The following is a 20592-nucleotide window of genomic DNA, read 5'->3' as shown; positions in this document are numbered from 1 at the left end:
GGGTACGTCTCTAAGAGCTTTCCACACCTGGATTGTGCAACATTTGCCCATTATTCTTTTCAAAATTCTTCAAGCTCTGTCAAATTGGTTGTTGATCATTGATAGACAACAATTTTCAGGTCTTGCCATAGATTTTCAAGTAGATTTAAGTCAAAACTGTAACTCGGCCACTCAGGAACATTCACTTCCTTCTTGGTAAGCAACTCCAGTGTAGATTTGGTCTTGTGTTTTAGGTTATATTCCTGCTGAAAGGTGAATTCATTTCCCAGTGTCTGGTGGAAATGTGTTGTATTGGATTTGTCCCAAACATAACACTTTGTATTCAGGACAAAAAGTTATTTGCTTTGCAACATTTCTTGCTGTATTACCTTAGTGCCTTGTTGCAAACAGGATGCATGTTTTGGAATATTTCTATTCTGTTCTGGCTTCCTTCTTTTCACTCTGCAATTACGTTAGTAATGTGAAGTAACTACAATGTCGTTGATCCATCCTCAGTTTTCTCTTATCACAGCCATTAAACTCTGTAACTGTTTTAAAGTCACTATTGGCCTCTTGGTGAAATCCCTGAGTGGTTTCCTTCCTCTCCGGCTACTGAGTTAGGAAGGACACCTATATCTGTGTAGTGACTGGTTGTATTGATACACCATCCAAAGTGTAATTAATAACTGCACCATGCTCAAAGGGATATTCAATGTCTGCTTTTTTACCCATCTACCAATAGGTGCCCTTCTTTGCAAGGCATTGGAAAACCTCCCTGGTCTTTGTGGTTGAATCTGTGAATTCACTGCTCGACTGAGGGACCTTACAGATAATTGTATGTGTGGGGTACAGAGATGAGGTAGTCATTAAAAAATCATGTTAAACACTATTACTGCACACAGAGTGAGTCCATGCTACTTATTATGTGACTTGTTAAGCACATTTTTACTCCTGAACGTATTTAGGCTTGCTATAACAAAGGGGTTGAATACTTATTGACATTTCAGCTTTTCATTTTTTATTAATTTGCAAACATTTCGAAAAACATAATTACACTTTGACATGATGGGGTATTGTGTGTAGGCCAGTGACAAAACATCTCAATTGAATACATTTTTTATTCAGGCCGTAACACAACATTATGTGGAAAAAGTGAAGGGGTGTGAATACTTTCTGAAGTCTGTCTGTTTCTGTGTGCTGAGAAACACTCAAATGTGATGCAGAACATTTAACAGAAGAATACCACCAAGGACCATTGGTGGGAAAAGTACCTAATTATCATACTTGAGTAAAAGTAAAGATACCTTAATAGAAAATGACTGAAGTAAAAGTGAGTCACCCAGTAAAATACTACTTGAGTACAAGTCTACAAGTATTTGGTTTTAATTGTACTTGAGTATCAAAAGTAATAAGGTCATCAACACGACAACAAGGATTGGCAACATTAAAGTGACACTAATAATCAGTGTGTCACATATAAGGTCCCCATGATAACTCTCCACCTATTCATATGTAGAAGGGCCGACAGAGTTATGGTAAATGCAGAAAACACGTACCTTGCCTTTACAGGAAGACCATACAAGGATCGATAGAAACATCGTCATCATAGAAGTGAAACCACAGCTGTCCTCAGATCAACCATCTTGTGTATATAAAGGGTACAATAGTGAATCAGGTATTCCTGGATTGTTTGAAAAGCCCTCCAAGCAAGATGCACACCATGAACAAACTACTTACTGTTCTCCTGACCTATCTAGGACATTCAGATATGTCTCTCTCCTGATGTCACGACTTCCTCCGAAGCTGCCTCCTCTCCTTGTTCGGGCAGGCTTCTGTGTTCGTCGTCACCGGCCTTCTAGCCATTGCCGCTCCATATCTCATCATTCCATTTATTTTGTCTTGTTTATTACACACACCTAGTTCATATCCCCTCATCATTACCTGTATAAGTGTTCCCTCTGCCCCCTTGTCTTTGTGTGTGATTGTTTATTGTGTGGTTAGTGAAGCTCGGTGGAGCTCCTAGTATTTTGTATCGCCAGGATATTTCCCTGTGTGCCTTGTTGGTTCCAGTGCGCCTGTTTTGAGCACTGGAGTGTTGACGCATTACTGCGTAACTCTGTGTTCCGGAATAAATCCTGTTATTCTGTGATTTACCCTCCTGCGCCTGACTCTTTCGAAATCACCCATCACACCTGAACTTGATGGACACACATCAATGAGATCTGAACAAATGCCTATTACCTTACCGTTTAGCTCATTGTGGCCACTTTTGCTACTTTTACTATCTCAGTTGTATTTGGGGGTCAAACCATCAATGGGAAAAAAGCACAGAAGAATACCCTGCAGTACATGGCCTCTGTGCAGAAGAATGGGAAGCACACATGTGGAGGATTCCTGATCACTGCAGACTTTGTGCTAACAGCTGCACACTGTGACAAAAGGTAGAGTAGCCTAACTCAATTTCAACTGTACATTTCAAAAAGTAGTATATCATTTCAAGTGTCCATACTACTCAACAGACTGATAAACAATGTTTTTTCTGCTCCTCGTTTAGCAACTTGACTGTCATTGGTACCCACAACATCAAGAAGGGCCCAGAGATGGCTGTCAGATACAGCGTGGAACACAAATGCAATCCCAACTATGAAGATGTTGACACTGGTAATGACATCATGCTTCTGAAGATAGGCCTATAGTGACATATTTGTTTCAATAGGATATGTCTTTATATTATTATTTACACTATTATTAAGTGTTCATCTTAATAGGTCATATGCATTCATCAGTAATTGCTAACACTACAGATTCCCACGTTTTGGCCTACACGTGTTTCAAGCTGTCTAGGGAAGCTAAATCAAGCAAAGTTGTGAAAACAGGGAAAATTCAAGGACCAAGTCATCAAACCCAACACCAAGTGCATTGTCAATGACCTTCAAGTGGTGGACGTGACTACCATTGTCCTGAAGGTCTGTCAGAAGGATTGGCGTAAACTTTCTCCCAAGGTCATCTGGGCAGGTGGATACCTGACCAAGAACGGCTTTTGTCAGGTTTGTTTAACTCCTCAAAAATATATAATATTGAGTCAAAAAATTGTAGGAAGACAATGTGATGTTCATACATGTGTAGCCTACATCATACATGCACCAAAGCACCTAAATGGGCCAATTTTGACTGGTATGTAACCTACAAGGTATCATCATCTCTCCCACAGGGGGATTCTGGTGGTCCTTTGGTGTTCAATGGAAAGGCTGTGGGTCTCATCTCCTTCAACTCGGATGTAAACTGTGACTATCCGTACATGCCCAATGTCTATAGTCAGATTTCCAAGTTCTTACCCTGGAAGAAGGTCATCAACAAGAAAATATGTTAGGATTTATCCTGCAAAATGAATGTGCTAATAACCTAGTTGTCACGGTTTCGACCGAGGCTGCTCCTCTTCCTTGTTCGGGCAGGCTTCGGCGGTCGTCGTCTCCGGAGTACTAGCTGCCACCGTTCTATGTTTCATGTTCATTTGGTTTTGTCTGTTCATAACACCTGTCCCTTATTTGTGTCTTAATTGTTTCCCTATTTAGTTTCGTGTGTTTGGGTCAGGTGTTATGCGTGATTGTTTATTGTCAGCCTGCCTCTGAGAAGTTTATTGTATTCTCTCGTTGTTGTTACCCGAGAGCTCGCACTGCGTGCGCTTTTCTTGTTTAGACGCACTGTGTTTTTGTGCGTAATTGTTTGCGCCACCCGGTTGGGTTGGCGACTCATTGTTCACGTGTTTTTGAACATTACTAAAGACGGTTGAAGTCATCCTGTTCCTGCGCTTGATTCCTTCCACGCATCTTACACACCACTCTGACAGAATCACGCATCATCATGGAATCAGCAGGAGAGACCACGCCGACAGCCGAGATGGCTGAACGTCTTCGTGGTCAGGAGGACCGCATCAATCAGGTCTGTCACGCCCTGGAGGGGGTGATGAATACCCTGCACCGATGGGAGACCAGCGGGGTTCCCACACCTCCACGTACCGACCCAGCTCCATCGGTCAGCCCTCCTGTCGCATCTCCGGAACCAAGTGGGATTCGGCTCTCGCTCCCGAGGGCGTACGACGGCTCCACTGCCGGGTGTCAAGGGTTCCTGCTGCAGGTGGAGCTCTACCTCGCCACCGTACACCCGGCGCCCTCGGGACACGAGGCGTCTCAGCCCTCATCTCCTGTCTCACCGGCAAGGCGTTGGAGTGGGCCAACGCCGAGTGGAGGAGAATGGACGCCGCTACCACGAACTATGCGGAGTTCTCCCGCCGCTTCCGTGCTGTGTTCGACCATCCACCAGAGGGGAAGGCGGCGGGGGAGTGGCTATTCTACCTCCGACAGGGGATGAGGAGCGCCCAGGACTTTGCCTTGGAGTTTCGGACCCTAGCGGCTGATGCAGGGTGGAATGAGCCGGGCCCATATCGACCATTTCCGCTGCAGCCTCCGGGAGGACGTCCAGCGAGAGTTGGCGTGCAGGGACACTTCGTTGACTTTCGACCAGCTTGTCGACATGGCCATCCGGCTGGATACCCTGCTCGCCACCCGTGGCGTCCCGGGAGGGGGGGTTCGCCCATTCCACTCTCCAGCACCTCCGAGCCGAGCCCTATGGAGCTCGGAGGTGCTGGCGCTAGGGAACGGAGGAGGAGGAGCCCGAGGGGACCCGGCCCTTGCACCAACTGTGGTCGTGGAGGGCACACCGCGGCTAGGTGTTGGGGCGGGTTCTCCAGTGAGGGAGAAGGCAGGTCACGCATTGGGGGGTCCACCCAGGTGAGTAGGCGCCCTGCTTACCCAGAGCTTTCTGTCGTGCACCTAACCTTGCCTGTTTGTTTCCCACAGGTTGCACCTCATTCCCAGCATAAGGCGCTGGTAGATTCAGGCGCAGCTGGGAATTTTGTAGATCGCCAGTTTTGTTTAGAGTTAGGGATCCCTCTCCTTCCAGTGGATAAGCCTTTCCCCGTCCATGCCCTAGATAGCCGTCCGTTAGGGTCTGGGTTGATTAGGGAAGTCACAGCACCCCTTCAGATGATGGCGCAGGAGGGTCATGAGGAGAGAATTCAGCTCTATCTGATTGACTCTCCTGCGTATCCGGTAGTGCTGGGTCTTCCCTGGTTGATGACTCATGACCCTATTATTAGGTGGCGAGAGAAAGCTCTTAAAGGGTGGTCTGCTCAATGTGAGGGCGGTGTCTGGGTGTTTCCATAGGGGCGACCTCGGTGGAGAGTCCGAATCTAATGCCAGCACTGCAGATTCCCCCAGTATGAGGATTTGGCACTGGCGTTCAGTAAGACTAGGGCGGCGCAGCTGCCGCCTCATAGACGGGGGGATTGTGCGATAGATCTCCAGTCAGGAGCAGCTCTCCCAGCGGAGCCATGTGTATCCCTTGTCTCAAGAGGAGAGAAAGGCTATGGAGACGTACATCTCTGAGTCTCTTAGACAGGGATACATACGGACCTCCGTTTCACCCGCTTCCTCAAGTTTCTTTTGTGAAGAAAAAGGATGGAGGTCTGCGCCCGTGTATTGATTACCGCGGTCTCAATCAGATCACAGTGAAGTACAGCTATCCACTTCCTCTGATTGCGACTATGACGGAGTCACTGCACGGTGCGCAGTTCTTTACAAAATTGGATCTTAGGAGCGCATATAACTTGGTGCGCATTCGAGAGGGCGATGAATGGAAGACAGCGTTTAGCACGACTTCCGGACACTACGAGTATCTAGTCATGCCATATGGGTTGATGAATGCTCCCTCAGTCTTCCAATCCTTCGTCGATGAGATTTTCCGGGACATGCAGGGACAGGGAGTAGTTGTGTACATCGACGACATTCTGGTGTATAGCCCTACCCGTGCTGAGCATGTAGCCCTGGTGCGCCGAGTATTGAGGAGGCTGTTGGAGCATGACCTATATGTCAAGGCAGAGAAATGTCTGTTTTTCCAGAAGTCGGTCTCCTTTCTGGGTTACCAGTTATCTGCGTCAGGGGTGAAGATGGAGGTAGACCGGGTGTCAGCTGTGCGTAATTGGCAGACCCCAACCACTGTGAAGGAGGTGCAACGGTTCTTGGGTTTTGCGAATTGTTACCGGAGGTTTATCCGGGGTTTTGGACAGGTGGCAGCTCCCATAACGTCTCTGTTAAAGGGGGGTCCGGTGCGCTTGCGGTGGTCAGCTGAGGCGGACAGGGCATTTGGGAGACTGAAGGACCTGTTTACCTCGGCGCCGGTGTTGGCGCATCCGGATCCCTCTTTACCGTTCCAAGTAGAGGTGGACGCGTCAGAGGCCGGGATAGGGGCCGTTCTTTCCCAGCGTTCTGGCACTCCACCCTAAACTCCGTCCCTGTGCGTTTTACAGTAAGAAGCTCAGTCCGGCGGAGCGGAATTATGACGTAGGAGACAGGGAGCTGTTAGCCGTGGTACAGGCCCTAAAGGTGTGGCGGCATTGGCTCGAGTGGGCTCAACACCCTTTCCTCATTCTAACTGACCATCGTAACCTGGAGTACATCCGGGCAGCTAGGAGACTGAATCCTCGCCAGGCTCGCTGGACTATGTTCCCTAGCCCGGTTTGTGTTTAAAATCACATACATCCCTGGGTCCCAGAACGGGAAGGCAGATGCTCTGTCTCGGCGGTATGACGCAGAGGAGAGGTCAGTTGAGTCCACGCCCATACTACCGGAGTCCTGTCTGGTTGCTCCGGTGGTGTGGGAGGTTGATGGTGAGATCGAGCGGGCGTTCGCACCGACCCGAGTCCTCCACAGTGTCCTGTGGGTCGGACGTACGTTCCGCTCGAGGTGCGCGATCGCCTCATTTGTTGGGCTCATACGTCCCCCCTCCTCTGGCCATCCGGGTATCGGCCGGACAGTGCACTGCCTTAGCACGAAGTACTGGTGGCCAACGTTAGCTAGGGATGTGAGGATTTATGTCTCCTCCTGTTCGGTGTGTGCCCAGTGTAAGGCGCCCAGACATTTGCCCAGGGTAAGTTACAACCCCTGCCTATTCCACAACGACCCTGGTCCCACCTCTCGGTGGATTTTGTTACCCGACCTTCCCCCTCACAGGGGAATACTACCATCCTGGTCGTTGTGGATCGGTTCTCTAAGGCCTGTCGTCTCCTTCCCATGCCGGGTCTACCCACTGCCCTACAGACCGCAGAGGCTCTGTTCACCCATGTCTTCCGGCACTACGGGGTACCCGAGGATATAGTGTCTGACCGAGGCCCCCAGTTCACCTCTAGAGTGTGGAGAGCATTTATGGAACGGTTGGGGGTTTCGGTAAGCCTTACCTCGGGTTACCACCCGGAGAGTAATGGGCAGGTTGAACGTGTCAACCAGGACGTGGGTAGGTTTCTGAGGTCATACTGTCAGGGCCGGCCGGAGGAGTGGGCGAGATATGTGCCCTGGGCCGAGATGGCACAGAACTCTCTTCGCCACTCCTCCACCCAACTAACCCCTTTTCAGTGTGTATTAGGGTACCAGCCGGTTCTGGCACCATGGCATGAGAGCCAGATCGAGGCCCCCGCTGTGGATGAGTGGGTGCGGCGCTCGGAGGAGACGTGGGACGCTGCACACGTCCATCTGCAGCGTGCCATACGTCGACAGAAGACGAGCGCCGACCTACACCGCAGTGAGGGCCAGTGTACGCACCTGGAGATCGAGTCTGGCTCTCAACCAGAAACCTGCCCCTCCGCCTGCCCTGCCGGGAAGCTGGGTCGGCGGTTTGTGGGGCCATTTAAAGTCCTGAGGAGATTGAACGAGGTGAGTTATAGGTTAGAACTACCTGTTGATTACAAAAATATTAACCCCTCGTTCCATGTGTCTCTCCTCAGGCCGGTGGTAGCTGGTCCACTCCAGGACTTTGAGATTGAGGAGACTCCTCCGCCCCCGTTGGACATCGAGGGGGCTCCAGCGTACACCGTGAGGTCCATCCTGGATTCTAGACGCCGGATGGGGGTCTTCAATATCTCGTGGAGTGGGAGGGTACGGTCCGGAGGAGCGGTGCTGGGTGCCAAGGAGGGACGTATTAGACCAGTCCCTACTGACCGATTTCCATCGGGGGTCATCCTGCGCGCCCTGCTCCGCGTCGTCCGGGTCGTCCCCGAGCTCCGGGTCGGCGCACGGCTGGAGCCGCGGCGTCAAGGGGGGTACTGTCACGGTTTCGGCCGAGGCTGCTCCTCTTCCTTGTTCGGGCAGGCTTCGGCGGTTGTCGTCTCCGGAGTACTAGCTGCCACCGTTCTATGTTTCATGTTCATTTGGTTTTGTCTGTTCATAACACCTGTCCCTTATTTGTGTCTTAATTGTTTCCCTATTTAGTTTCGTGTGTTTGGGTCAGGTGTTATGCGTGATTGTTTATTGTCAGCCTGCCTCTGAGAAGTTTATTGTATTCTCTCGTTGTTGTTACCCGAGAGCTCGCACTGCGTGCGCTTTTCTTGTTTAGACGCACTGTGTTTTTGTGCGTAATTGTTTGCGCCACCCGGTTGGGTTGGCGACTCATTGTTCACGTGTTTTTTGAACATTACTAAAGACGGTTGAAGTCATCCTGTTCCTGCGCTTGATTCCTTCCACGCATCTTACACACCACTCTGACACTAGTTTGTTTGCAGCCCAATTCTTTTTTATATTAATACCTATTGGTACTCCTGATGTCTTTCTTAAATTGTTACATTGGATGTCTATCTTTATCGTCTATGTTTAATGCATAACAATTACCATGTACGTAGTGTAAGGGAAATAAATGTGTGCTTCACAGAACAGAGTGAAATGGCTTGTGATCAGTATAAAGAATTGCATACACATCAGATAGAATGTCATGTTTGTTATACTTAAACAGTTTTGCAGTCTATTCAAACCTGCGAATGCTGGGAAAGGTTTACATGAGCAAATCATGGTAAACACCACTATGTCCCAACAATGCCAACAGAAGTTAGTGGTAGCTTCTCATTGCACAAGTATTTGCAGCAATAGCACAACATGGAGCCTTTGTAATTTGCTTTCCAACATAATGCTTCTGCATGTTTGAGTATCATCATAAATAAATTACATAAACTTGAACTGATGCTTGCTCTAATGTTTTTGATAAAATATTGAGATTCAAGGGAAATCTCTATACAATCAGACCAGCCAGCACTCTGCTAGCCATGATTTCCTAATATCACAACCATCTTTCCTCAGAGTACACCATCAAGCAACACTTGAAACCACAAAGCCACAGCAAAATATTGGTAAACACGTTCGGTGTGTGGCAATGGGGAACAAAGACCCAGTACAATGGGGAACAAAGACACCCCCCCCCCCCTTACATTTTTATAACCGAGAGGTGTACCATGCCATTTGCCCATATGCACTATGGCAATCCGCTCAGTGGTTCTTCACATAGTGCTGATCATCGCCTTAAATGGTAAGGCATGTTTAAATTAAATAACACACTAACTTCCATTAGCACTGAACTAACTGCAGCATGCAGACTAATATATAAGTATAAAAGTATAGTACTAGTTATGAAAATTTCAATGCTTCTGCATACAGCTCTAAAGGCAGTTCATATTCTATTTGGCAGTAGTGAATACTGACATACCATTTGTTGTAATCTGTGCAGATACAGTAGCAATACAGAGCTATAGACAAAAGCTATAGAAAAAGTAATCTCTACTTTCTGTTCAAAGGCACTGATGGGCGCAAGGTGCCGAAGGTGGGTATTGTTGGTGGAAGAGAGGCAGCTCGTAACTCTCGTCCTTACATGGCTTCCTTACAGTCCCAAGGTCAACACATCTGTGGAGGAGTTCTGGTGAGAGAGGATTTTGTCCTCACCGCTGCTCACTGTGACGGGTGAGAATCTCTATTAAACATATAACAAGTCTCTCAGAATCTCTCAAACTAATTTATTTCAATGTTGTTTAAAAAAAATATTTTATAAAACTTTTTTTGACAATAACCAAAAATCATACATAGACAAAAACAATAGACAACTTAAAATGTACATACATTTCAACAAACATTAATGATATCACACTTGCTCATACCCACATTTTCCCACTGTCTCCACACCCAATGTTGTTTCCAATGCTTGTGAGACTCTGCCCCATATGACTTCAGATTGTGTTATGTTGTTTCTGTCTGTAGCCAGACTTTTTTCAATATTTAAATAAAGCATTTGATTCTTCCATTCTCTTAACGATGGAGTATCATTTCACTTCCAGTATTTAAGTAATAGCTTCTTCAATATAAGTGACAAAAATAATAGTCCAACCCATTGGGTATCTCACCACACCCTCGAGGATATGCCATGTCTTGAAATATGCTGAAAGACGGATTAAAAGTACATTTACATTGTAAAACTTCTGACAGCCAGGTTTCTAACTCTGCCCATAACTGGACTTTATAGCACTCACAGAAGTCATGAATTATTGAGTCATTGTTAAGTCATGACTCTGCCGTTGTGCTGTAGAATTTGTGAATTTTGTCTCTTGTATAATACATTCTCTACATGAGTTTATATTAAGCGTACATTTTTGTTAACTCTAATTTTGTTCATTATGTTCCAACACTCCCTCCATCTTGTGCCAATATCAGTTATTTTTAAATCTTAGTTCCAATAGTTAATATTTTTTTCTAAGAGATTGTCAGTTGGATAGGCTCTAAGCAAGGTTTTTACATCTTACCTATCACACAAGTATATTTTTCTGACTCAAATAGGATTCCCTCAACATTGCTCTGATGTCCAAAAGCTTTCAGGTGGAAATGTCGTGATATTAAACTTTTAAACTTTTAATTGTGGGCCAATTTATCAGTGAATTCTGAAAAGCTAGCCAAGGATTGCTCCATTGTTTTTAGGGAGTGATATTGGTTCTTGTAGAATCCATTTCATTTTATTCCCTACTGTTATAGTGTTCTTAACTATGAAGTTGTTAATGTTCTTAGCTTTTTCCTTTGAAAATAGACACGTGAAAACATTCTGGGTATGAGCATGTGAATCTTCAATACGTACACATTGTTCCTCTTTAGTGCATTTAACAATATGTCGCAAATAAAAGCCTTGTGTGCCGAGTTAATACAATTCCAAGTCTGGAAGGTTAAAACCACCTTCAGACTTAGGAAGATGTAAAACTTTCCTTTTTAGTTTATTAGTTTTATTTGCCCATATAAAGTCTGCTATGACCGAGTATACTTTTTTAAAGAATGTCTTTGGTTGGGTAATTGGTATTACCGAAAATAAATATAAAAACTTTGGGAGCCATGCCATTCTAAAAAGGTTTATTTTACCTGTAAGATTTATGGGAAGATTGTTCCATTTAATTAGATCTGCTTTCATGTTGTTGAGTAATGGGATAAAGCAATCTTTATATATTTGTTGTTTGTTGTCACTTATTAAGCATCCTAAGAATTTACAGTAAGATTTTTTTTGGTCCAGTTAAAGGATTGCTGTAAATCATGAGTTACTATTTATCTTATTGCCATTACATTATTTAAGTTTTTTCCACATGTATTTTATATTCTGAGATTTTAGAGTATTCTGAAAATATTTTTAACAAGGGGGGAATTGAGTTTTCCATATTTGTCAGGTACATCAGGAGATAATCGGCAAAAAAGTTTAGTTTATACTCATGTTAATCAATACTGATAGCTGGGGGGGCATCCCTGTCTTGTGCCCCTTTCTAAAGGAAATTAATCAGATAATGTATCATTTGTGTATATTTTAGCTTTAGGACATTTATATAATATTTTCATGACATTTATTATTTCAAATGGAAAGTTGAAGGCTTCCAAAGTTTTGAATAGAAAAGGCCATTTAAGACAGTCGAAAGCCTTTTCGGTATCAACAGCCATTATTGATAAATCTACATCTTGTTTTTTAGCGTATTGTATTATACCGAAACATGTTCTTGTATGTTTGTATCTATTTTTAATCAACCCTGTTTGCTTAACATGTATCAAGTCTGGGAAGACTTTTGCCATTCTGTTGCTTATGAGTTTTGTTATGATTTTATTGTCGCAATTTATCAAATTTATGGGTCTGTAATCTGCAGGGGACTCTCCAGATTTTCCTGGTTTTAATATAACTGAGATAACTGATTGATACATGGAACTAGGAAGCACTGAATTGAGTGACGTGTGTTGTCATTTGAGTAAATAGGGGCGCTACTTTGTCCCAGAATGTTAAGTACAATTCTATGAGAAAGCCGTCCATACCTGGTGCTTTTCTCTGAGCGAATGCTTTAACAGTGTCTAATATTTATTTTTTGCTGATTTCTATTAAGGGTGTGTATTTTTTGTCTGCTGATAGTTGCTTCCGGGTTGTTGAGTCTAAGAATGTAGTAGGATCTGTCCAAATGTATTTCAATGTTATTACACTAGTCTCTCAAGGTAAATACACAAGTAAATTCTTTCATGCACTGATTTTCAGGCGTTACAGGGTGGTTCTTGGGGCTCACGACTTGTCAGAGGATGAAAATTCACAACAAGTATTGGATGTGGTTAAATACATTCCACACCCCAGGTATGGGGACAACCTGGAGAATGACGTCATGCTTCTCAAGGTGAGTGACAACAAGGACATAGCCTACAATAATATCCATGATGATACTGACTTCATTGTAGGTTTAAAGTCCATGAATAATACATACAAAATAATATATATAATCATAGCCTATATACACTCAGTGGCCAGTTCATTAGGTACACCCATCTAGTATCGGGTCAGACCCCCCTTTGCCTCCATAACAGCCTGAATTATTCGGGGCATGGCATTCAATCGTTGCTCAATTGGTATCAAGGGATCTAACGTGTGCCAGGAAAACATTCCCCACACCAGTACACCACCGCCACGAGCCTGTACTGTTGACACCATTTACATTTACATTTACATTATTTAGCAGACGCTCTTATCCAGAGCGACTTACAGTTAGTGCATACATTATTCTTTTTTTTTCTTTTTCATACTGGCCCCCCGTGGGAATCGAACCCACAACCCTGGCGTTGCAAACGCCATGCTCTACCAACTGAGCTACCTCCCTGCCGGCCATTCCCTCCCCTACCCTGGACGACGCTGGGCCAATTGTGCGCCGCTGGGCCAATTGTGGACACCAGGCAGGATGGGTCCATGGACTCATGCTGCTTACGCCAAATCCTGACTCTGCAATCAGCATGACGCAACAGGAACCAGGACTCGTCGGACCAGGCAATGTTTTTCCACTCCTCAATCGTCCAGTGTTGGTGATCGCATGCCAACTAGTTTTTATCTGATAGGAGTGGAATCCGGTGTGGTCGTCTGCTGCAATAGCCGTGACAAGGATCTACGAGTTGTGCGTTCTGAGATGCCGTTCTGCACACCACTGCTGTACTGTGCCGTTATTTGTCTGTTTGTTAGCTTGCACGATTATTGCCATTCTCCTTCAACCTCTCTCATCAACGAGCTGTTTTCGCCCACAGGACTGCTGCTGACTGGATGTTTTTTGTTTGTCACACCATTCTCGGTAAACCCTAGACACTGTCGTGTGTGAAAAGCCCTGGAGGGCGGGCGTTTCTGAGACACTGGATCTGGCGTGCCTGGCACCTACAATCATACCACGCTCAAAGTCGCTTAGGTCACTTGTTTTGCCCATTCTAACATTAAATTGAACAGTAACTGAATTCCTAGATGCCCGTCTGCCTGCTTTATATAGCAAGCCACGGCCACGTGACTCACTGTCTGTATGAGCGATCCATTTTCGTGAACGGGGTGGTGTACCTAATAAACTCGCCACTGAGTGAATATTTACAACATATATCTGAATACATACAGATTATGTATACAGTGTGCTATCTCTGTGATCTTTCTTAGTTGAGAGGGAGGGCCACCCTGAACAGAGCAGTGCAGCTGATCCCTCTGATGAATGGTTCGATGGCTGAGGGAAGCATGTGCACCACGGCTGGCTGGGGGGACATAGATGATAACGACAACTCACCAGACAAGCTGCAGGAGGTCAATGCCACCATCATCCCACCCAGAGAGTGTGCCCGCAAGTGGAGTGGCATCAACATCTCCAGCCGCGTGGTGTGCGCAACAGGCCCCAGCGCTTTCCAAGGCTTCTGCTCGGTATGACTGCACTGTTATAGGCTATAACTCTCTGCAATTAGTTTTTCCTGGTCAGGACAGGCTATTATTGGCTATAACTAGAATATAGTTTCTCTTGGTCAAGGCACTAACTATGATAGATGACTCATCCGTTTTTCTGTATGACAAAGGAGAATGAATTGAAATGCATTGTTTGCTATTGCAGGGGGATTCAGGAGGTCCGTTGGTGTGTAAAGGGATGTCAGCGGGCATTGTCTCTTTCTCAGGGCAGAGGTGTGCCAACCCTAGTACCCCTGATGTGTACACACGAGTGACTTCGTACCGCCGATGGATTCAGAGGGAGTTAGCTAGAAACCCTTAAGGTTTTGGGAATGTAAGCTGCCAGTGTGTGCTTACACAAAATCTCACTATATGACTGATTATGACTTAATTAAGAGCAGGGTTGCCCAAAGCTTTTGTTGAAGTGCTAAAGATAACACTTTTCTCTGATTGCGTGTTCCCTTGTTGCTATTCTTATTAAACGTCACTAATTTCGGCTTGTGTGTCTCACTTTGGAGTACTTGAGTTCCCTAAATGTTTTAGTAAAAAACTTTGGTCGATACACTTATCATTTCTTGCCTTGGTGTTCAAAGACTGAAAACAACCTCCACTGATTTTGTTAATTTGTTAACAGTTTTGATGTAAGGTAAAAACAAAACAATGTGACAATAGGATACGCAGACTCTCTACTTCATTTAGGTCCTTGGTCACTCAGCTGGTCTGGCTGGTCAAGCAGTAGCCTCTAGATAAGCTGACCAATGTTACTGAAGGTTGGACGCACTATTGGCTACAGGTTCCAGCACATCTCCATTATAGTGTACCTGAGGAGAAGACTCAGTGCCGGATACTGCAGGTTGTCAGATTATGTCATTGATTGCTGTGATTGATTAATTCTTCATTGCCTCTCTCAAAGCATAATGTACTCACATCTCTGGAGGGGCAAAGTCTGGCTGCCTGAGACATGTGGCATCCATCTTTGATAATCTTGTAGAATCTGGTGTCCACCACAACATTAGGGTATGGGCTCTTATCTAGAAAAGACAACATCAAAACATGCATTTCAAAATGTTTATTTTCTCACTCACATATGTTGCTTCATCCAACAAAATACAGTATTTTGCCATCTTTTGATAGTGTAACCCACCCAGAGAGATTTCCCCACAGCAGTATGCCATAGGACCAGATGTCACTCACTCTGCACCTTGTACACAGTCAAAGATGCTCTCATTGGCCATCCACTTCACTGGAAGTTCAGTAGCCTACACACTACAGTATAAGCATTCAAGGACCTGAACCTTTCTTTGATTGATTTCTTTATACAGCATCCTACAGCATAGGTCTACCTGCAACATACCCCTACAACTTTCAGGTGTCACCTGTCCCTCACGGAGACACTTGAAACCCTACCTTTTTAAGGAATACCTGGGATAGTATAAAAGTAATCCTTCTACCACCCCCCTACCCCACCCCCACAAAAAAATATATATAAAAGAAAAATACAATATATATATATATATATATATATATATATATAAAACAAATGAAAATGAAAAATATACTCTAAAAATTAAACATTAAAAATAGGAAAATATTTTTATTTATTTATTTGTAAAGTGGTTGTCCCACTGGCTATCATAAGGTGAATGCACCAATTTGTAAGTCGCTCTGGATAAGAGCGTCTGCTAAATGACGTAAATGTAAATGTAATAATAATTATATATGATGAAATTATGTGCAACTGTTTCACCCAGAGGTTTCACCCAAGTAGCCTACCATTTGTTAAACCATAAATGTTTTGTTAAACCAACACGAGCTTACCTTTGCTCAATATCGGTGGACTGTTCACTGAAACGAAACCTGAGGTCACCACAATGACAGCAATTCCCATTGTTCATTGCTCTCACGTTCACCTCCCTCTCTACGGTCATCACTCCTCAAGGTTCTATGGGCGCTGTAGTTTTTTCTCCCATGGAAGTATCCTCCCATTTTCCATAGGTTTCGCGAGGTTTGCATGGGCGGCAGTGTGCATTTACTGCAGGAAGAATTGAAAATTTTTGGCATGAAATTCGTGTACAGGTAATCTTATATTTTTGGGAGAGAATATAGGCCACCGGTGTATATATTATTTATCGGGGACATGGACCCAGATTTACATTTGCTTGTGCGCCGAACATCATTGTAGAGTTGACATAAAGACAATAATTATTGATAACCTATTACGATCAAACAGTGCTTGTGGCGCGTATTGTCCATGTCTCATCAGCAGTGAATGCGATATGGTAGAACTTGACGATTCATGTTTTATACAATCGTTGCGACGAATTCAAATTGACTACAGTAATTTCTGCATGTTTGTCTGATACAGTGGTGGCTGACGTATTTTCTTGAAGTTGAATAGCACATCTCTTGATCTCTCATAGCCAACTTTCAGTCTATTAGTTTGTTGTTACTGAACAATGATTGTGTTGGTTCAAATAGTGACATAATTAATTACTATAGATTATGACATTTTGGGTAAAGATGTATAACTGCGGCAGTTTTGTTCCTTCTGCATTGATTGCAGTGACCTCCATGGATGCAATGCATACAAGGAAATGACCAGGAAGTTATTTAGACATGCTAAGCCATTGGCTGCTCTGGTTGTCTGTCTCAACCACTACTTTACAGCTCAGTCTCTTTCCAGACTAGTATTATTTTTCTGAAAATGGCTGTTTCTATCACAGAATCTCTGAGCATTTCTGTCTGTTTGTTCCCTCAGCAGTATTTGAATTTTTGGAGGGATGTCCAAGAAAAGGGGCAGGTATGTTTAAACATGTAGTTTTCTGTAATTGTTATCATAACATGAACACTTGGAGATTTTCCTCTTTCCAGACTGTCAGAGTAAGCTGCACATAGGTAGGCTACACTTACAAACAAATATGATTTGCTTAACTATGCCACAGAAAGCGTAGTAGCGGGGAGCTGAGTGACTCCACAGTGATGACCCCTGACCCCAACAGTCTCCTGGGAGTAAGAATACAGCACAACTGGAGGGAGAAGGGCAACCAGAGCAAATGGAAAGGCACCGTCCTCGACCGTCTCAGTGTCAACCCCGCACTATTTATGGTCAAGTATGATGGGTTTGACTGCGTCTACGGCATCGAGCTATTCAAGGACGAAAGGGTGTCTAATCTACAGGTCCTCACAGAGAAAGTTGGTGAGTGATGTGATGGGTTCCTTTTTTAGTTCTGGCGTCACATCCTCTTCTCAGAGTAATGCAAAAACGTTGTAATTTGGTTTGCACAAGTTATAACATGTTTTTATTGTATATCTGATACTGCATGATCAGACAGCAGGGACACAGTGGCTATGTGATGTTAGTCTCTGTCTTGATGACCTTTATCTGCTTCCACAGTCAACAACAAGATCAAGGTTCCTCACGGGGCGGAGGAGTTGGTAGGCAAAGCGGTGGAACACCTTTTTGAGAAGGAGGATGGAGAGAAGAATGAGTGGCGAGGCATGGTCCTCTCCAGGGCTCCCATCATGACTAACTGGTATTACATCACCTATGAGAAGGACCCCGTGCTCTACATGTACCAGCTGTGGGACGACTACGCCGATGGAGATCTCAGGATCTTACCTGAAGCAGGTACTGACCATTTCTCAGCTTCAGCATCATCTCCACCTGCATAAGAGTGTTCAGATACTTCTCCCTAAAGAAAACAGGAGGGTGAATATAGAGTAGAAATTGTTTGTTCTTTATACACTAATTATAAGATGATGGTGGCTTTAGGAGTGCTATGGACAATATTTCCTGTGTTTGTTCTTACTTGTCCTATGTGACTTATTTATATATTTGAATACATACAAGCATAAGCATGTTGGTTAAAATAGCATATTTTGCTAATGGCCCAAAGCAGATTTGAAGAAAAGACCCTAGCATTGACTATTCATTGTTTTTCTCTCTAGAAAATAAGCACTTGCTTCCGGCCGACCGAAAGCCAGGCGAGGAGACTGAGAGCCTTGTGGGGAAGCAGGTGGAGTATGTTACTGACAAAGGTGTGAAGCGAACAGGCCTGGTGATCTACCAAGTCCCTGCCAAGCCTTCCGTATACTACATCAAATACGACGATGACTTTCACATCCATGTTTACGACCTGGTGAAGACCACCTAGGACACTTGTTTGCTCACTCTATCGCTTACTTTTCACTTATCCTCCTCACTCTATCTCTCCATCTCTTAAGGCCCTGGAGGGTATAACAGTTATGCTTTATTATTCAGGAAGTGCAATCTTTTAGTCCACATTAAAACTAGTTCTATGGTATGCACAGCAGAACTGTAGCAATGCTATTGTAGGCCACTAGGAGGAGAGTGGGAACATGTACACTTGGAAGGACCTTTTTAAACCTCCTCCCTTCTTCAGTTACCCCATTTGGTTGTTGTGCTGCACGGTAGATTCACATCTTGGACAGTCCAGGAGTGCACCTTGCCCTACAATGACAGACTTACAGTAAAGTGCAATAACGACCGCGTTTGAATTGTCTCCCACATCCCAATGCTCAATTATCTTTATTCAAAGCTGAACTGAATTATATATTATAAAACTAATAGTAAAAGCTGCCCCCAATAGCCATTCATATGTGATCCTTGAATGACCAAACAGCAAGCATGATGTATAGGTGAATATTTGTAGAGACTAGTTTGAGCTGTAGTGTTCAGTGAAGCCTTTGAAGGAGAAATGCAATAAGCTGTGATGCCCCTGAAAGTATAAGTAAAAAAAAAAAAAAAAATTACTGTCTTTATTAATAGGCATTATGTTTGATTTATGTGTCAGTCAGTTCATAGACAATCATTCCTTCTGAACCCACAGTGCTATCATTGGATTCATAGCACTCGGTTGCACTGGCCTAGGAGAACTGATGGTTTAATCACTAGTTTGAACATCTAAACATTTATTCATAATGCTGAATCAAGACTTGTTAGAAACAAGGAATACAGGTCTTCATAAAGTTAGGGCATGTTTTTCCGGACCACACAACCTGATGAGATTGTAGAGATCGGGAAAAGGCCTAAGCCTTAACAATACCTGACCATGTTCAGAATCCCAACATCATCAGACTGTATGATTAGCTTGAGTGGAATAGAGGCAGTGCTTTACACTAAATTCTGATCTTGAATAGAAAACAAACATCATAAAGTGCCTTCAGGCTGATCATGTTGCCATACTGTATATATTTGCTAACCGCTCACAATTTTATTCCATTTACTGTCAAGGCCACCATTTGGTCAGTATTAGTAAAAGTAAAAAAATGCTTTAAAGAAAAAAGTGTCAAATGCTGCGTACCAGGTTTTTGCTATTGTTGGTTTGTATAAGAGGATATGTGCAATGTTTGGAAGTTAATGCAGTATAAGACCATTTTCTCCAATATAACATCCATGACAGTTGATTAGTCTCATTCATATGTTGATATTGTAGGGTGCACTTTAAATTACACACATACATATGCTAAAGATTTGCCACATTGTCTTTTTCTGTCAAGATACTTTTCTTGTGCAAGAACAAGTGGCATATTGCAGCATCGGTAAATCATAATGATAAAAACGCATGGAGAAAATAAACGTTAACACGCATACAATATTTAATCTAACTTTTGTGTAGTGTATTGTAAATGTATGCTGTTGTGGTTACTCCTGTTATATTGTAAATATCCAATTGAAATACCAGCTTTAAAGCCCATCTAGAAATCTCACCTAGAGAAATGCAGCAAAGACTGCATTCAAAAAGCCTCCAGCCTGGCTGGCCTCTTGTGGCTTCACTTTTTAATCTTATTTTAAAGACTTGGGAGCTACAGTACATAATGTAATCCCAGGAAGTCCAAAACGCCAATGTTTTGGTTAGAATTATTTAGATTTAGTCTCACCACTCCAGGGCATACAGTGCATTCATTTACAAAGTGCGTTGGTCCATGGTGTACATAAGGTTAATTCTATCGATTGTCAGATTTGCATGCATCACTTGAATGCAGCCTTGAGTGCATTCAAGCATATTGGTTATTTTGACAGTTGCAGAGGAAGAACATCTCTTGCAGAAAATCTTGTGGGAGTCTTTGCAGCCCAATTTTACTAAAATGTTTATCTACAAAATGTGACTGTAAAAAACTAATTGTCAGTGCTTCTTTGCTACTTGTATCACCACCAGTTGTGCTGTGGCGTTTCTATGTACAGTAAAATGAAACTCCAAAAGATTGTGCACTCTTCTGTTATCCTCCATCTTTCATTCCTCCCAGGTCTGGAATTGTAGCAATCACCAACCCATTTGTGTAATTATTTCATCATGAGTAAGAACGTTTTATTTGTTAGCATATCCCTTTCCTCTGCCATTTTTCACCCATTCAGTTTAGGAGGAACAGTATGATTTACAGTTCTTTCATTTAATTTGACTGAATTTTTACGAACACACCGTTAAAAGTTCTAGTACTTGCAGTATAAATTGTAGCATGTAATACGAACCCAACCTTACACCCAAGTACCCCCCAAAA

General features: G+C 43.8%; 2 protein-coding genes and 1 pseudogene across 3 annotated transcripts; all 3 read left to right on the top strand.

Moving 5' to 3' along the window:
- Positions 1-1690: 1690 nt before the first annotated feature.
- LOC121533547 lies at positions 1691-3349 on the top strand (annotated as a pseudogene).
- A 5922-nt stretch (positions 3350-9271) lies between these two features.
- Positions 9272-14569, top strand: LOC121533546 (granzyme-like protein 1). Its single transcript, XM_041839592.2, has 5 exons — positions 9272-9381; positions 9647-9809; positions 12385-12517; positions 13801-14055; positions 14240-14569. The coding sequence occupies exons 1-5, from the start codon at positions 9330-9332 to the stop codon at positions 14393-14395; spliced, it is 759 nt and encodes a 252-aa protein (XP_041695526.1). The 5' UTR covers positions 9272-9329; the 3' UTR covers positions 14396-14569.
- A 1205-nt stretch (positions 14570-15774) lies between these two features.
- On the top strand, positions 15775-20299 carry LOC121533545 (spindlin-Z-like). 2 transcript variants are annotated; one of them, XM_041839591.2, is made up of 5 exons: positions 15775-16149; positions 16835-16873; positions 17016-17269; positions 17468-17701; positions 18022-20299. In XM_041839591.2, exons 2-5 carry the CDS (start codon positions 16854-16856, stop codon positions 18225-18227), a joined length of 714 nt encoding a protein of 237 aa, XP_041695525.1. In that variant the 5' UTR covers positions 15775-16149; positions 16835-16853; the 3' UTR covers positions 18228-20299. The 2 variants fall into 2 exon arrangements, with proteins under 2 accessions (XP_041695525.1, XP_041695524.1); XM_041839590.2 differs by having other exon boundaries at positions 16832-16873.
- The last annotated feature ends 293 nt before the right edge of the window (positions 20300-20592 follow it).

Source organism: Coregonus clupeaformis, chromosome 20, assembly GCF_020615455.1.
Source record: "Coregonus clupeaformis isolate EN_2021a chromosome 20, ASM2061545v1, whole genome shotgun sequence".
NCBI classification, from domain to species: Eukaryota; Metazoa; Chordata; class Actinopteri; order Salmoniformes; family Salmonidae; genus Coregonus; species Coregonus clupeaformis.
The sequence above is the reverse complement of the archived record's forward strand: the minus strand, read 5'-3'. Positions and strand labels throughout refer to the sequence as shown.